The sequence below is a fragment of the Kogia breviceps genome, chromosome 4 (assembly GCF_026419965.1).
Source record: "Kogia breviceps isolate mKogBre1 chromosome 4, mKogBre1 haplotype 1, whole genome shotgun sequence".
NCBI classification, from domain to species: Eukaryota; Metazoa; Chordata; class Mammalia; order Artiodactyla; family Physeteridae; genus Kogia; species Kogia breviceps.
The window spans coordinates 119,296,236-119,312,683 of NC_081313.1; the positions used below are offsets into that span (position 1 = coordinate 119,296,236).

General features: G+C 44.7%; 1 protein-coding gene and 1 long non-coding RNA gene across 4 annotated transcripts in view; one reads left to right on the forward strand and one right to left on the reverse strand.

Annotated features, from left to right (window-relative positions):
- Positions 1-16,448, forward strand: part of LOC136794054 (uncharacterized) — a 264,366-nt gene that overhangs the window by 243,559 nt on the left and 4,359 nt on the right. Inside the window, exon 11 of the long non-coding RNA XR_010840264.1 lies at positions 7,032-7,091. This is a non-coding gene — a long non-coding RNA (uncharacterized lncRNA). The remainder of the gene's footprint in view (positions 1-7,031; positions 7,092-16,448) is intronic.
- FGF1 (fibroblast growth factor 1) overlaps positions 1-16,448 on the reverse strand; it is a 105,744-nt gene that overhangs the window by 4,233 nt on the left and 85,063 nt on the right. For 2 of the 3 annotated variants that reach the window (XM_059062253.2, XM_067031852.1), the window contains one exon: positions 3,309-3,412. The exons of the other annotated variant lie outside the window; for it this stretch is intronic. In XM_059062253.2, the coding sequence (XP_058918236.1) occupies positions 3,309-3,412 (104 nt within the window). The remainder of the gene's footprint in view (positions 1-3,308; positions 3,413-16,448) is intronic. 3 annotated transcript variants of the gene reach the window in all.

Below are 16,448 nucleotides of genomic sequence, written 5' to 3' on the forward strand. Positions count from 1 at the left end.
AAAAATGATTTAGCATGTTGGCTATAATATCTGCAAAGAGCAAAAAATTTACAAGTCTTAGTATTGGGCAGAGTGTGGGAAATAGTCACTGTCAGACACTGTTGGTGAGGTAAGTTGGTGGAAACTTTGTGAGGGGACTTTGGCAATATATATCAAAATTTAAAATATGCATTCCCCTTGACTCAGGGATTTCACTTCTAGGAACTGACCCTAATGAGATAGTGGTATTTTCAAGGATGTTCTTTGAAGTATTGGCTATAATGGTGACATATTGGAAACAACGTAAATACCCATGGAAAGGTGATTGATTGGTTAAGTGGATAGTGGTACATCCATACAGTGGGATCCAATGCAACTGTAAATTTATTAAGTTGGATAGATAGTTAAAACATATTAAATAGTGCAATTACATTGAAAATATCTACCAACAGCTACTTTACTAAAATTCATCTGTTAGAGTGGGAGGAATCCCAGTTCTTTGCCCTTTCTGTTTGTCAAGATTTTAGAATACATTTATTATATTAGGATATAAACAGGAGTATTAAACTACATATGCTGTGTATGGACTTTGCTCCAATTCCAAGTCATGTGATGTCTGTATTACCTCTTCACCCATAGTGGTTGGTGAGTCCTTTTCTGGTGGTTTCCAGTCCTATTATTTATTCTCTGTTTGTGGCATGTTTGTCTGTTAGACTGTCAGTCCTACTGAGGGAAGAGATGGAATCTTGTCAGCCTTGTGTCTCCCCCCAAGACAAAGAATTTTGCAAATAATAGGTGCACACCAGCTAGGTGATGAATGTAATCTGATTCTTGAGTTCATGTAAAGTATTCAAAAATGTTACCTTTGTTTAGGAAGGAACTACGTAACAGGAAGTATTCTGCCCCTTTTTCATCTGTAGTCTAGTGCAGTGACCACTGGGTGAGACACTTCAGATCGTTTGGGAACGAGATGGGACATACATGTAATATTTAATTAGGTGACTCTGTTGCCTCTAGAGGAACTCATCCAGACATTATTGTTCGATGCACGTTGTCAAGGGTGGGAGGAGGTAGGCAGTTTTGGACCTGAGTGGGTTGCCCACTCTCCTGCAGGGAGGACTCACCCCGTGACACCGCTCAGTGGGCGTCAGGACTGTGTTCTGTGACGAAGCTCGGGGCGGCCACATCCCGCACCTGGTGTGTCTATTACACTAGAGCAGTTGACACACAGAATGGCTGAGTCACAGGCTGAGTCAGCAGGCCAAATTGGAGATGCTCTATCTGTGCCTCAACCAGGATTTGTCAGTGCTTACTGTGCACTTCGTGCAATGCCACGAGCCTGGGGATTAACAGTTGATTCATGCCTATCGTTTTAATTAATTTCTTTTTTATATTTAGCATGCTTTTTCCCAGTTACATAGGTGACAGATACCAACTGTAAAAAATTTGGAAAATACAGAAAGGCATTCAGGTATTATAAAATCAGCCATTTACCACTCCCAGAAATAAATATATTAATGTTTTAGAGCCTTTCAAACTTATTTTTTTTAATAAATGTGTACTTTCCACACACACAAATTTGTATCAGGATGGATGAATACCTAAAATTGGTTAAGAGCATGACGCAGAGCCCTGAGATATTTTAGAACTTATCTTTACCAATGGGGGAATATGAAAATTCTTAGGCATAATATATTAAGATCACCCTATGAATATTTCAGGTGAATCAGTGACATCCAGGACTATGGTGGGAGAAGTGGGTGTCTGGAGCCTAGACGTGTCTGGATTTATGGGAGTCTATCAAATTTTTATACAAGTAAGAGGAGGAGGTTATAATAAACATCAGAATTGATTTAAAGGAGGAAAAGCCGTAAAATTGTAACACGTAATGCAAGAAATCATGAGGGTAAGGGAGTTGTAAACCAACTGCCTTATAGCTGCCATTGCTACACCAGCGGATGGGTTCTGTGTGTTGTCTCTCCGACTCTTCTTAAGTATGTAAGTATGAGGTAATTACTATCCATTACTGTCCTCGTTTCACACAAGGTTCAGAGTAGGTGAGTAACTTGCCAAAGTGGCAGAGGCATGAGATTCATTTATGAGTCTGAATGATTGATTGGCCTGTTGATTTTATTGCTGATAGGAAGCCCCGCCTGAAAAAAAAAAAAAGTCTGCTCCCTATGTACCAGTCACTGCCTAGCTCCAAACCCTTTCAAGTTGTCCAACTCAATCCATATTTCAGCAAACAGCCTACAGGAACTACCTGTTCCTCTGATAGCCTCATATCCTGAGCCCTGGTGGGCAGCATGAAAAAAAAATGAACTTGTGTTCATATCCCAAACCCTGGCTGAGATTACAGCTTTAAGAGAGGGTTTCCTGTGCCCATTGCCACTTGGCAATTTGATGTAAGCTAAGGGGAGCCCCAAAGTAAAACCCCACCTACTGGCTGCCTTTTGGTAGACATCTTCATAAGAGGGAAGAAGAGGGTTTGGTGAAGCCTTAATGTTCAGTTGTTAGGCTACAGAGAAAGGAGCATTGAAATCCAGAAATAGTTTCGAAACCTGCAGCCATTGGCTTCAGCTCTCTTTCCATTCAAATCGTTTACCAGAGATACCAATAGGGACAAAATCAGATTGCCCCTATTCTCTTCTTTTCTCACAAAGATCAATATGTACCGAATCAAACATATATAAAGCATTAACTAGGAGAGAGACGGAGCAGGATTTTAGCTACTGAATAAACTCTTGGACTTTGCTTCTCTGGGGCAAGGATGTGGCTTATTCATCTTTGCACCCGCTCAGTACCCAGCTGTACTTGGACAGCAGGAGGCGTTTGCTCAATGTTTGTTGAATTAAGTTATTAAACTTTTTATCCTTTTAGGTGACCCTTCCAGAATAAAAAGGCTATTTTCAAAGTTTTATGCATGAAATATCAACTGCTAGAATCTGGGCTCTGCAATTTTTGTAAAAAGCCTTAAGAGACACACCTATATAGCCCATGGTAGATGCTCAAGAAGCATTTTTGGAATGAATAATGAAGTGGGATTAGGTATTCTGGAGCGAGTGACTGGATGAGTTACTAAAATTTCAATCAATGTTTTTTCTCTTTGTCTATGTGATAATACGTTGGAGTATTTAGAGAGAATCCCGCAAGAAACTCTTTTATGTTTGTGCCTAAAATAAGGCAGGGTGGAGGGTGGGAATCCTGCTGGAAAAAAATAACAAACAGAGACTAATTGATGCTTTATAGTTTGCATCACTCCACGTAACAAGATTTCTGGAAACCTCAAACCTTGGCCGAGTCTGGAAGCCTGTCAGCCTCATACTTACTGAGCCGTACAAAAGCCCGTCGGTGTCCATGGCCAAGTACTGGCCAGTCTCCGTACTCTTTATATACACCTCCCCCACGCTTTCCGCACTGAGCTGCAGCTGAACTGAAATAAAAATAACACGAGCAAAAGTAAATAAACACTAAGCTTTTGCCGATAGGGCCTGGCGGCCAAGACAGTTAGCCACGGAAAATTCTGCTCATTCATCTCACAGAGCCCTCAAGGATGAGCCTCAAATTAATCAAAACATAGAAATACAGTTCCTTTTTCTTTGCCCTCCAAAGAAAGCTGCCCATTGGGAATCATGTTCTCAAGGGAAGGAGAGATGATGGCGGGCTCGCCCACCCATCTGCCTTGTTCGTTACAATGTGACCCCACGTGCACTTTACAGGGCATGGTCACAGGAGGAATCAGCATTCACTTCCCTGGCTCCATCATCCCAGTGATCTTGGGGGTATCATAGAGTCGGCAGCCGGCCAGCCTGAGGGTGTTCAGCTTCAGTTATCAACCTGCTTTGGCAGGGGTACCTTTTTATGGCCTGGGCCTTCCTGGTGTGGGAGCTTCTCGTGGACAGATTGTTATTTTTCGAAATCTGATAGTGTTACTTTCCCAGATAGGAGAGGTTCCCAGGATGTTAAATTGCTTGGCACATAAGAAACTCAGGGAACTCACCCACAATGAAGTTCAGTCAACCCCCAACCTCTGTGGCAACCCCACTGGGATACAGGCAGAGGGGAAACCCTGGCGTTTGAAAGGGAGAATGAAGCAGCCACCTGGGATGGGAATGGTGCTTCTTAACTGGGGTTGATTTTGTTCTAGAGGGGACAGTTAGCCATGTCTGGAGACATTTTTGGTTTTCCCAGCTGGGGTGGGATGGTGCTACTGGCATCTAGTGAGAAGAAGCCAGGGATGGTGCTAAATAAACATCCTACAGCGCCCAGGCAAGCCCTTCACGTCAAGGAATTATTCAGCTCAAAGTCAATAGTGCCGAGGTTGAGAAACGTTGAAGTTGAGGGTGAGGACTGAGATACCCTAAGTTGCCCGCTTTCCATTTATACTGAGTGATACTCCCATGGTGCCTTGCTCACTGCTGGATACCTCACTGGAGTCCCACTTGATAATTATTCATTTGTTCATCCTCCCCAGAGTGACTCTGGAGAGAGGTGCTTTGATGGTTCCCATTTGGGAATTGAAATTAATTCTGTATTCTTCTGGAAAATTTCTTTGGTCCTAGCCATTGTTATGATAAGGAGTGAAATCTAGACTGGGGACCAGTGAGCACCCAGTAGTCCTCTTGGAGTCAGCTGACCCCTCTAAGGGTTGACTTTGTCAAAGTTTGAGGCGCAAGGGGCGCTAGAAGGAATACAGGGCTTTGGTTGGCACCTCTAGACCCCTTATTGCTTTTCCTTGTTTTCATTTAATTTCTTAGAAATATATTCCCATGTTTCAGACTTGGAAACATAGAAGAGGAGATGGTGAATGTCTTCTCCCACTCCTTCTAGCCTCCCACTCCCAACTGATGGGGGTACAGGACAGACAGGATCCTTGCCCTTCCTCTGGGGCACGTTCTCCTGGGGAGACAGAGACAAACAAGTAAACTCCTCTGAGACATATTTTGAGTATATCCTTCTAGAGATATGTTATCCCTCCTGCCTTTTGGTTTTTTTTTTTTTCTTTCCTACACAAATGGTGAGATACCATACAGTTCTACACCTTGTGTTTTTCGCTTAACAACTGACTGGAAATCTTTCCGCTTCAGTAGTGAAGGAGTTAGCTTCTTTTTTGCCAGTTGAATTGTGTTCCATTATGTGGCTGTACCATAATCATTTCACCACTTCCTTATTAGTATGTCTGTATTTTCTCATTTCCCTCTGTTTTCCTTATCTTCTGATTCATCCTAAGGGTGATACATAGTTATATCACCCTTATTGAAGTTGCAGTTCTCTTGTCTTTGGAAGTCTTAGCCACAGAAACTCAGGGCCTCCTCTGGCAAGTGGCATTTATTTCATTCACAGGAAGGAAAGCAGAAGCCACAATCTCCTTTCCCACCGGTCTTCCTAACTCCGCTTAGCTCTGAGAGGTAGTCATGAGAGCACAGACCAAAGGCCTCCCCTCTCCAGCCTCGGGTCACACCACTTGCTCCCTGAATCATTTTGCTCCACCACCTCCACTCCTTCCACACACTGAGCTCTCTCCTGCCTAAGGCTCTTGGCACACCCTCTGCCCTCTGTCTGGTATCTCCTCTCCCCTAATGTTCACAATGATGGTCCTTTTCCTTCTGGCCTCAGCCTAAAACTCCCTCCTCAGAGAGGCCTTCACCACGCAAGTGCCCCTCCACACACTGCACAACAAGTCCTTTCAGCCAGAACCCCTGCCACCCTAGTCCCTGTGTCATTGTCTTTCTCGGTCCCTGTTTGTTTCCTTCATGGCATTTTGTACAGTGTGCACTTATTTTTATCGTTTAGGGCTTTACTCATTAATTTCTACCTCCCCAGGGGACTGCACCCTTGGGAGAAAGGGCAGGAATCTTACCTATCCTGTTCCTCCTTCAGTCTCCAGTGCCTCCCATAGTGCCCTGTGCTCCGGGTTCAGGCAGTATGCATTTGCTGAATGAGTGATGTTAGGCTAATCGTTGCAGAGATGATTCCGATGGCCCATCACCAGTAAGCTGTGCATTTTGAATTGTGTTTCCAATAATGCTTTGTGGAGTGAAATAAGATGGGGCCAAGTTAAGAGTTGTAAGGGTCAAGGCTGGGCTCTGCCACTGACCAGCAGGGTGACCTTGGCTAGGCTGTTGAACCTTCAGGCTACGGTCTCCTTGTTAGTAAAATGGGAGTGGTTTGGATTCAGTCTCTAGAGTTTTTTCAGCTCTAACAGTCTAGGAATCATGTAAATATATTTAATAACAATGCTGTATACAATAGAGTATTATTTGGCCATAAAAAGGAACAAAGTACCGATGCATGCTGCAACATAGCTGGACCTTGAAAACATGCTAAGTGAAGAAACCAGTCACAAAAACATGGCTGAACCTTGAAAACATGCTAAATGAAGAAGCCACTCACAAAGGACCACATATTGTATGATTCCATTTAAAAGAGATGTCCAGAATAGGCAAACCCATAGATAACAGGAAGTAGGTTAGTGGTAGCCAGGTGCTGAGGAGGGGCTTGGAGAGAGAGAAGGGGAAACTATGGTTAAGAGGTATAGGGTTTCTTTTGGGGGTGATGAAAGTTGATTGTAGAGATGGTTGCACAAATCTCTGAATATTAAAAAACCACTGAATTGCATACTTTAAATGGGTGAATTGCAAGGTATGTGAATTTATTTCAATACATTTTTTATGCTCTGTATTTTCATTGGACTTCATGGTTTTCAGAGAACTTTCAAATGTATTTTATATCAATTTCTCATCATAATCCTGTATACTTAAGAGAGACCAAAGGAAGGGAATAATCGTTTACTGATTACCTACAATGTGCCAGGCATCATGCTAGTTTCTATCTTGGTATAAAGAGTAAACAAAAGAGTTTGGACTCCAAAAGCAAACTGCATGAATTCAGATTTTGGCTTGGTTATGTATTAGTTGTGTGATGATTGGGCATGGTATTTACCTCTATTTCCTTATTTATAATGATAGTATCTGCTTCATGGAGTTGTGGGGTTTAATGATCTGATGCCTGGAGGTGTCCAGTACGATTACTGCCATTTTTACTGTGTTTAGGTGACCTCATCACTCTTCACAGCATCCCTGGAAGAAGGTGGCACTGGCTCTGTCCTACAGGTAAGGAAACTGAAGTTTGGTAAGAGCATGTTTTACCAAACATTATACTTATAATCAGGGGCAAAAACATGACCAGAACCCAGGCTCACCTATTTCAGGTATCCTACTTTTTCCTCTCTTTCGTACAATACCTTGAGCTCCAGTTATCAGGGAGATTGGTCCAAATCAAGCCATACTTACTTCCCTCCTTGGTCCCCCTTGTGTTCAAGATCAGACATGTACCAGATGGCAGATGACCATCCAGGATCCCATTTCATAGCCGTAGAATTGAGTGATGTTGGTTGCCTGGGACTTTTTTTCCACCTACCGTCCATATAAGTAGGTATTTAGTCAGATGCATTATAGGTACAACAGCAGTCCCAAAGGGCAAGTCCTTTTGGGTAATCCAGGAAAATCTTCTTAAACGGACGTTATTTTGTAGAGCAGTTTTGGGTTCACAGCAAAAATAAGGAGCAGATGTAGAAATTTACCATATGCCCTCTCCCCTGCATGGGCATAGCCTCCCCATCATCATCATCCCCCACCAGAGTGATACAGTTGTTATATAACTGATGAACCTACACTGACACATCATTATCACCAAGGAAGCGTTTTTTTTTAAAGCTTTTCATTCTCTAGTCCATTTCTGTCCTATGCCTTAAATAGTGCCCGTTTGTCTCTCTGTGGGGCTAAGTAGAGTTGACTTTGCTGTCTGAGGAGTCCCATCTTGGCTGTGTAAACACCCCACGGAGGTAAACATGAAGCAGAGCTGCCTGGCACACGACTCAGTCCTCGGCCCTGAGCCCCAACACCGGGGCTGTGGCACTGGTGAGAGTTCGTCTCAAGAGTTTCCTCTGTAAATATTATTTCTCCAGGATGTCCAAGTTTCATAGCTCATTTTCACTGGATTTCTTTCTGGCTGAATTTCTTAAGCATATATCCTTCTGCAAGCAGATCTGGCAGGAAGGAGTAACACCCAGCGCGTTGCTCGTGTAACTGACTAGGTGTCCAACTCGCTAGTGTGACTTCATTCCAGTTTTCCAAACCTACATCCTCCCACGGCTGCTGCTGGGGGGTGGGAAGGAGAGCGAGTGAGAGAAGGAGGCTCAGAAAGAGAGGGAGGGCCTGGCCAACAGCCTGGGTGGAAGCAGCAGCTCCTCCCTTCTGGAGCAAGCAGGGGCCTCAGGGAAAGCCACCCAGTCACCACGTTTTCATGCACCGGCCATCGTGTGCTGGGTGCTGTGCTCAGTGCCGGCAAGGTCCCTGCCTTCGGGGGCTGACACCCAATTAGGGGTACAGATGACCCAGAGTGATCAAGCAGCACAGTAGCAAAAACCCCACTTGTTTTTGAGCTAAAATCAAACAAAAGTGCAACTACAACAAAAACTCTCTTTTCTCTCTCTCTCTATAATTGTTTTCCCTTTCAAAGAAAAGCAGAAAATAATGTGCAGTGAAAGAAAGCAAATTGCAAAAGAATATTTATGGTAAATCCTTGATGAAATTTTTGTAAAAAACATAAAACAATGCACATAGCTCATGAATAGATAGGGAGTAAAAGATAAAAATGTGCACTCTATTCAGACCAAATGCATAGCAGTGGCTGCTCTGGGGAGGATGAGAAGGATTGAGGCTGGGGAGGGGAGTGGAAGGAACTTTCCCTTTATCCTAACTCTTCATTTCTTCAAAAACACAATTCTGAGGTAAGAAAAGCCAGGTGATAACAGTGGTTAACTTTGGATGATGGGGCTGCTGATGTTTTCGTACTTTTGGGGGGTGGGGGGTGAGTATAGTTGATGTGTAAAGCCTGGTTCTTGGTCGGTGAGCAGACACTCAGTTTCTTGCTGCTGCTGACCCCTGCGGTGCTCTATGACCCAGTACAGGCTTGACCTCAGGTACCATCTAGACCTGAACATAGGTATCTGCAAAAGGTGCGTCTTCTTAAGGGCAGACAGGGAACCAGGAAAGCTGGTGAAAGGCCACTAAAGCCACACCTGCTCTGTTCATTTTCTTCTTCCAGTACCTTCCACCAGGTTAGCACCCAGTGCACAGAGGGGGAGCACCTCTTCCCTCCCATACGGGGAATTTAGGACTTGCTTTCTATGAGCGGGAAGGTCAGTGGCTCTGTAGCATCCCAAGGATGAAAGAGCGAGTACTTTTTGAAAAACGAGACAAATCATTTAGCTCTCAGGGAACTCAGTGGGGCTGAGTTCTGAAATGCGGACAGTGACTTTTGACTTAGCAGAAGAAATGGAAAGCAATTTTTTAAAAGGTACTCTAGTGATAGATACAAGTTTCTTAGAGAAATTCAGATTTATAAAGCACTGCAGGAAGGCTGGAGGCGTTTTGCCTGGTGGATTTGTAAACATAAGTGTCCCCAGTGGAATCCAGTCCTGCTCCGTTTCTAGGAATGCATTAGGGTGTGCTGGTTTGGGAATAGCTGATTTAGCAAAAGTAAATGTCAAATAACTGAAATGTACCAAATCGCCTTTGCAGACCCTGCTCCTGCTTCATCCTTTGGACCCTCGTCCTTTGGATGCCTTCATGCGTCTTTACTTAGGGGAACTTATGTAAGGAGGAATCCAGGGCTTTGAGTGGATATGCTGGTCCCCAACTAGATGTTCTTCCTTTTTTTCCTAATAGTAGTATTCACGGTAAGACACATGATCGCTTACTTTCCGAGGAGAGAAAGAAGGAACAGGAGTTAGGAGCCTGTCAGTGGCAAGAGACATGAGCCTTGGGCACCGTCCTAGTATCTTCCTGTCCTGCCCTAGGAATTTTTAAAGATGCGTTCAGCAGGATGAACGCCTGCGGATGGAGGTTCTACTTCTGCAGCGCGTTCCTCCGTGGCCTTTAAAAGAGGCCTGCTTTCCACCTCTGCTCTCCAAAGAGGCCAAGAGAGATTACGTGCATGGTTTATTCTGGGTTGAGGACTTCCCGTCCTTTGCCGTGTTTACCCAAAATGAGGTCAGCCTCATTCAGAACTCCGTGAGGTTGTTTTATGTCAGTAGCATTTATAATTAAAATGTAGCCACAAGCCGGGCGCTGTAAAACATTAGAGAAAGACGGAGAAGAAATAAAATGGAGTTTGTGGGAAAAAAAAGTTCCAGTGGTTTGGAATAGGCGTGCACACACACACACACACACACACACGAAAAAGACTTTTCTTAGAATGTGTGAAGGTGTCTGCTTGTCCTTTAGAGTCTGAAAAAGGTGCCTGGGAAATTTTGATATAGTCCATGGACTGTGTGATAGTTAAAAAAAAGTTTATCTGGATAAACCCCTTCTGTATAAGCAGATAAGGGACTGGTGGGGAGGAGAGGGAGGGAGGCCTTTGGCATGGCATCCTGCTGGGGAGAGCGTTCCTGCCTGGAGGCTAGCCCCTCTTTCTGATGCCTGGCAGCCTGGCCCGGCTCTGTACACCATGGTCCTCTGCAAAGCTGTTTTAACTTTTGGCCCAAGCTCATGGGGAGCACAGTGCCTTCACCATTAGGTGCCGAGTGGTAGCAGAATGGGAGTCTGGACTGCCCCCAGAACTCGGGGAGGGGGGATTCACTGAAGGGAAGGAGCCTGCCCTTTCTAAAGGGCTGCAGAGTAGAGTTCTTGGGACCAGTGAACTCCTCTAGTGCCTTTAGGATGTGGTTTGATTTATAAATATTTGATTGGCACACACGTTGCTCAGGAACATTTCCATTTGTGTGGTGAGCAGTGCCGGTAATCCTGCTCCCCGTGCAACCTCCTTACGTGCCTGGTGAGGCGAGGGGGTGCGCGCCGCAGGAGGGGCTGCATGTTTGGGATGTTTGGGATGCTCGTGAGCATTTCCCTATCCTTCAGTTACTGTTCCAGTTATGAATCCCGTCCAGGAATAAGTCCCGGCCCCCTTAGGCAGAGAGGGAGCTCCAGCAGGAAGAGTAGAATCAGGCATATGGAGCTCCTCTGTGCTTTGCCCAAGACAGCTTGCCGTGCGGAGAGGTCAGACAGGGCAGGGCTTGTGGGGCTGGAGCCTGGGCATGAGGTACCTACACGCTGGGCCTCGAGAGCTCCAAGCCTGGACAGTCCCGGAGACGCTGAGATTGGAGGGAGCTAGTGTAGAATTTGCTCAACTCAACAGACTCCCAAGATCATACGGTTAGATAAGGAAGGCCGAGCAAGCCTCAGGATGATGAGGATGATAAATAGCATGTTCCAAGCACTTATCATGTGCCTGGCAGGGTGTTAAACACTTTCACAAACCACCACAGTTAGAATTGCTACTTTTCTATGAGGGTGGGTACTGTTGCCATCCTTGTTTTTAGAATGAGGAAGATGAGGCACGTGGAGGAAAAGTAACTTCCCCGAGGTGACAGGAAACCAGTAAACAGCAGTGATGGGCCCTGCACCTACACCCATCTGACCCACACAGTGGACTGTGTGAATTCAGCAGGTTTATTTGATCAGTGTGCGGGATGCACGGCTGTGGTGTTGGTGTCGGGGGTGGTAGTGGGCTGTGGAGAGAGTCCTGGAAGATGCAGCTGTGGGTTGGTGCCAGGTTTCCCAGTTGCTGGCGGTGCCAGCCCCTGTGTTCACAGGGTTAGTTCACAGGGCAGTTAATTATGAATGATAATTAATAACCTCACAGGATCGTGGCTAAGAGGAAATGAAAGAGTCTAGTGCAGTGCTTGGCATATATCAGGTGCTCGTTAGGTATTTATGGAATATATTGTTGAATTTGAATTTACCTGCCACCAACACAGTTCATTAACTCATCAAATTAATGTTTCTTGAGCATGATCCCAGCTGCCAGGCAATGTGCTAGACGCACAAATTGCAGTGTTGAGCTGTAAGAGACAAAGTCCCCGTCCTCAGGGAGCCCAGTGAGGGAGAGAACCATTAAATAAGCACACAAGTAAATGTGAAGCGATAACCCCAAGGAGGGCTGCCTGGTCCACAAGGTGCTCCTCAAACACCCTGTGTCTGCGATGGAACAGGTCCTCCTTCCCTGCCCCTGTTCCTCCTCCAGGAGCCTCCCTCTCCTGGTGACACGACCATTTACTAGCCTCCCCAAGTCAAGCCCTAGGAGTCAGCATGAAGCTTCTCACACCCTGCCCCCAGTGCCCCTTCTCACAGTCTGCAGCTCTCCTCTGTCATCCTGCCTGGCCTTCCTGGTATGGCGGGCGAAGTAACAAACATCCACAGTCTGCTTTGCTAATTTCCTACAGCAGTGATTTGAGCCATCTTAAAGGGATGAACCAAAAACATCATCTCTGCAGGCCAGAAATTCCCACCAGTGGAGACCTTTGACTCAGGTCTACATTACAGCAGCCCATACACAGTCATCCATCGTAGTTTATACCACTCCAAGCAAGGCCTTGTGTTAGGTTCTAGGAAACTGATTCTCTTGGAGGTAAGAAGAGGACAAATTTTTGAAAACTTCCCTATCTTGCCTGGGGTAGATCAACTGGCTGGGGACAAAGAAAAGCTGTGGGTAGGACCTTCAAGATGATGGAGGAATAAGATGTGGAGATCAGCTTCCTCCCCACAAATACATCAAAAATACATCTACATGTGGAACAACTCCTATGGAACACCTACTGAACGCTGGCAGAAAACCTCAGATGCGTAAAAGAAGAAGTAAAACTGGGACTTCCCTGGTGGTGCAGTGGTTAAGAATCCGCCTGTCAATGCGGGGGACACGGGTTCAATCCCTGGTCCGGGAAGATCCCACATGCCGTGGAGCAACTAAGCCCGTGTGCCACAGCTACTGAGTGTGTGCTCTAGATCCCGTGTGCCACAACTACTGAAGCCCATGAGCCTAGAGCCCATGCTTCACAACAAGAGAAGCCACCACAATGAGATGCCCGTGCACCGCAATGAAGAGTAGCCCCTGCTTGCTGCAACTAGAGAAAGCCCACAGGCAGCAATGAAGACCCAACGTAGCCAAAAAAAAAAAAAAAAAAAAGGTAAAACTATCACTGTTTGCAGGTGACATGATACTATACATAGACAACCTAAACATGCTACCAGAAAATACTAGAGCTAATCAGTGAATTTGGTAGAGTAGCAGGATACAAAATTAATGCACCGAAATCTCTTGCATTCCTATACACTAATGATGAAAAATCTGAAAGAGAAATTAAGGAAACACTCCCATTTACCATTGCAACAAAAAGAGTAAAATACCTAGGAATAAACCTACATAAGGAGACCAAAGACCTGTATGCAGAAAACTATAAGACACTGATGAAAGAAATTAAAGATGTTACAGACAGATGGAGAGATATACCATGTTCTTGAATTGGAAGAATCAACATTGTGAAAATGACTATACTACCCAAAGCAATCCACAGATTCACTGCATTTCCTATCAAACTACCAGTGGCATTTTTCACAGAACTAAAACAAAAAATTGCACAATTTGTATGGAAACACAAAAGATCCTGAATAACGAAAGCAATCTTGGGAAACAAAAACGGAGCTGAAGGAATCAGGCTCCCAGACTTCAGACTATACTACAAAGCTACAGTAATCAAGACAGTATGGTACTGGCACAAAAACAGAAATATAGATCAGTGGAACAAGATAGAAAGCCCAGAGATAAACAAGCACACATATGGTCACCTTATCTTTGATAAAGAAGGCAAAAGTATACAATGGAGAAAAGACATCCTCTTCAGTAAGTGGTACTGGGAAAACTGGACAGCTACATCTAAAAGAAGGAAATTAGAGTACTCCCTAACACCATACACAAAAGTAAACTCAAAATGGATTAAAGACCTAAATGTAAGGCCAGACACTATAAAACTCTTAGAGGAAAACATAGGCAGAGAACTCTTTGACATAAATCACAGCAAGATCCTTTTTGACCCACCTCCTAGAGAAATGGAAATAACAAAAATAAATAAATGGGACCTAATGAAACTTAAAAGCTTTTGCACAGCAAAGGAAACCATAAGCAAGATGAAAAGACAACCCTCAGAATGGGAGAAAATATTTGCAAATGAAGCAACTGACAAAGGATTAATCTCCAAAATATACAAGCAGCTCATGCAGCTCAATATCAAAAAAGCAAACAACCCAATCCAAAAATGGGCAGAAGACCTAAATAGACATTTCTCCAAAGAAGATATACAGATTGCCAACAAACACATGAAAGGATGCTCAACATCACTAATCATTAGAGAAATGCAAATCAAAACTACAATGAGGTATCACCTCACACCAGTCAGAATGGCCATCCTCAAAAAATCTACAAACAGTAAATGCTGGAGATGGTGTGGAGAAAAGGGAACCCTCTTGCACTGTTGGTGGGAATATAAATTGATACAGCCACTATGGAGAACAGTATGGAGGTTCCTTAAAAAACTAAAAGTAGAACTACCATATGACCCAGCAATCCCACTACTGGGCGTATACCCTAAGAAAACCATAGTTCAAAAAGAGTCATGTGGGCTTCCCTGGTGGTGCAGTGGTTAAGAATCCTCCTGCCATTGCAGGAGACATGGGTTTGAGCCCTGGTCCAGGAAGATCCCACATGCCGTGGAGCAACTATGCCTGTGCACCACAACTACTGAAGTCTGCGCACCTAGAGCCCGTGCTCCGAAACAAACAGCAGCCACCACAATGAGAAGCCTGCACACAGCAACGAAGAGTAGCCCCCACTCGCCGCAACTAGAGAAAGCCCGTGTGCAGCAATGAACACCCAACACAGCCAAATAAATAAATTTTAAAAAAAAAGAGTCATGTACCACAGTGTTCATTACAGCTCTGTTTACAATAGCCAGGACATGGAAGCAACCTAAGTGTCCATCGACAGATGAATGGATAAAGAAGATGTGGCACATATATACAATGGAATATTACTCAGCCCTAAAAAGAAATGAAACTGAGTTATTTGTAGTGAGGTGGATGGACCTAGAGTCTGTCATACAGAGTGAAGTAAGTCAGAAAGTGAGAAACAAATACTGTATGCTAACACATATATATGGAATCTAAAAAAAAAAAAAAAGGTTCTGAAGAACCTAGGGGCAGGACAGGAATAAAGATGCAGACATAGAGAATGGACTTGAGGACATGGGGCGGGGGAAGGGTAAGCTGGGACAAACAGAGAGTGGCATGGACATATATATACTACCAAATGTAAAGTAGATAGCTAGTGGGAAGCAGCTGCATAGCACAGGGAGATCAGCTCCTTTGTGACCACCTAGAGGGGTGGGATAAGGAGGGTGGGAGGGAGATGCAAGAGGGAGGAGATATGGGGATGTATGTATACGTATGGCTGATTCACTTTGTTATAAAGCAGAAACTAACACACCATTGTAAAGCAGTTAATACACCAATAAAGATGTTAAAAACAAATAAAGGAAAATTTTAAAAAAAGGAAAAGCTGCGAAAGTAGGTTTTTTGTGTTTTTGTGTTTTTGCCTTGTAGAGCTGGAAGGTGTAGAGTTCTACCTTGCATAATTTATGTAGATTTACCTGAATATTTGATTGGCTTTTAGAAATATTCTTCCTGAAGGAAGTCTTAGAGTGTGGCTGTCCACTTGTCACCATGGTCTCCAGTTATGCTCAAACTAATGATCAAAGAATAGAAACCATTCCCTTGCCAGGCTGTGCCAACCACGCGGGGATCATCCACTCCATGCCTGCCCAGGTTGATTCTATTTCTGAAGAAACTTGAAATTCAGAAAGATTGTGGCAGTACCATCACTGGGCAGTAGAGGGCAACAGAACCACATTTACGGGGCACATCCATGGTAGGAAGGGAGTCCTCTGGGCTGCAGGATCTCATCTCAGATTTGTCAGGCACACAAGGCAGTGCTGCTGTTCCCGTTGCACAGGTGAGGAAACAGCCTCAGTATTTTCCCCCAAGATGAGATAGCTGGGAACACTGGAGACTTTTACGTTGCTACACAAGAGAGAATGATTGGAAGGGTCTTGGGGATGGGGGATGGGAAGCTGCTTTGGCAGAGCATTTTATGCAAAATGGAGAGAATGGTAATTGTCTAGTGCTGCTCCAGGTAGAAAGTGGAAGCATAGGAATATGAACTCAAGGTTTCTGTCTCTAAATTTAGGGCCTCTGACTCTGTAGGGGCTATGCGGGTTATCCAGTTCTCCTGGCATTGACAAGTACGGGGATGTATTTCTGCTCACCCGACTTTGATTTCTGTCCTCCTTGGCCCTTGTTCTTAGTTCTAGACTAAGTAAATAGGCCAACACAACGACTCTGAATGTTGCCAGAGAGGCCTTGAATCAAAAACCTGAATCTGGGGCTTCCCTGGTGGCGCAGTGGTTGAGAGTCTGCCTGCCGATGCAGGGGACGCGGGTTCGTGCCCTGGTCCGGGAAGATCCCACGTGCCGCGGAGCGGCTGGGCCCGTGAGCCATGGCCGCTGAGCCTGCGCGTCT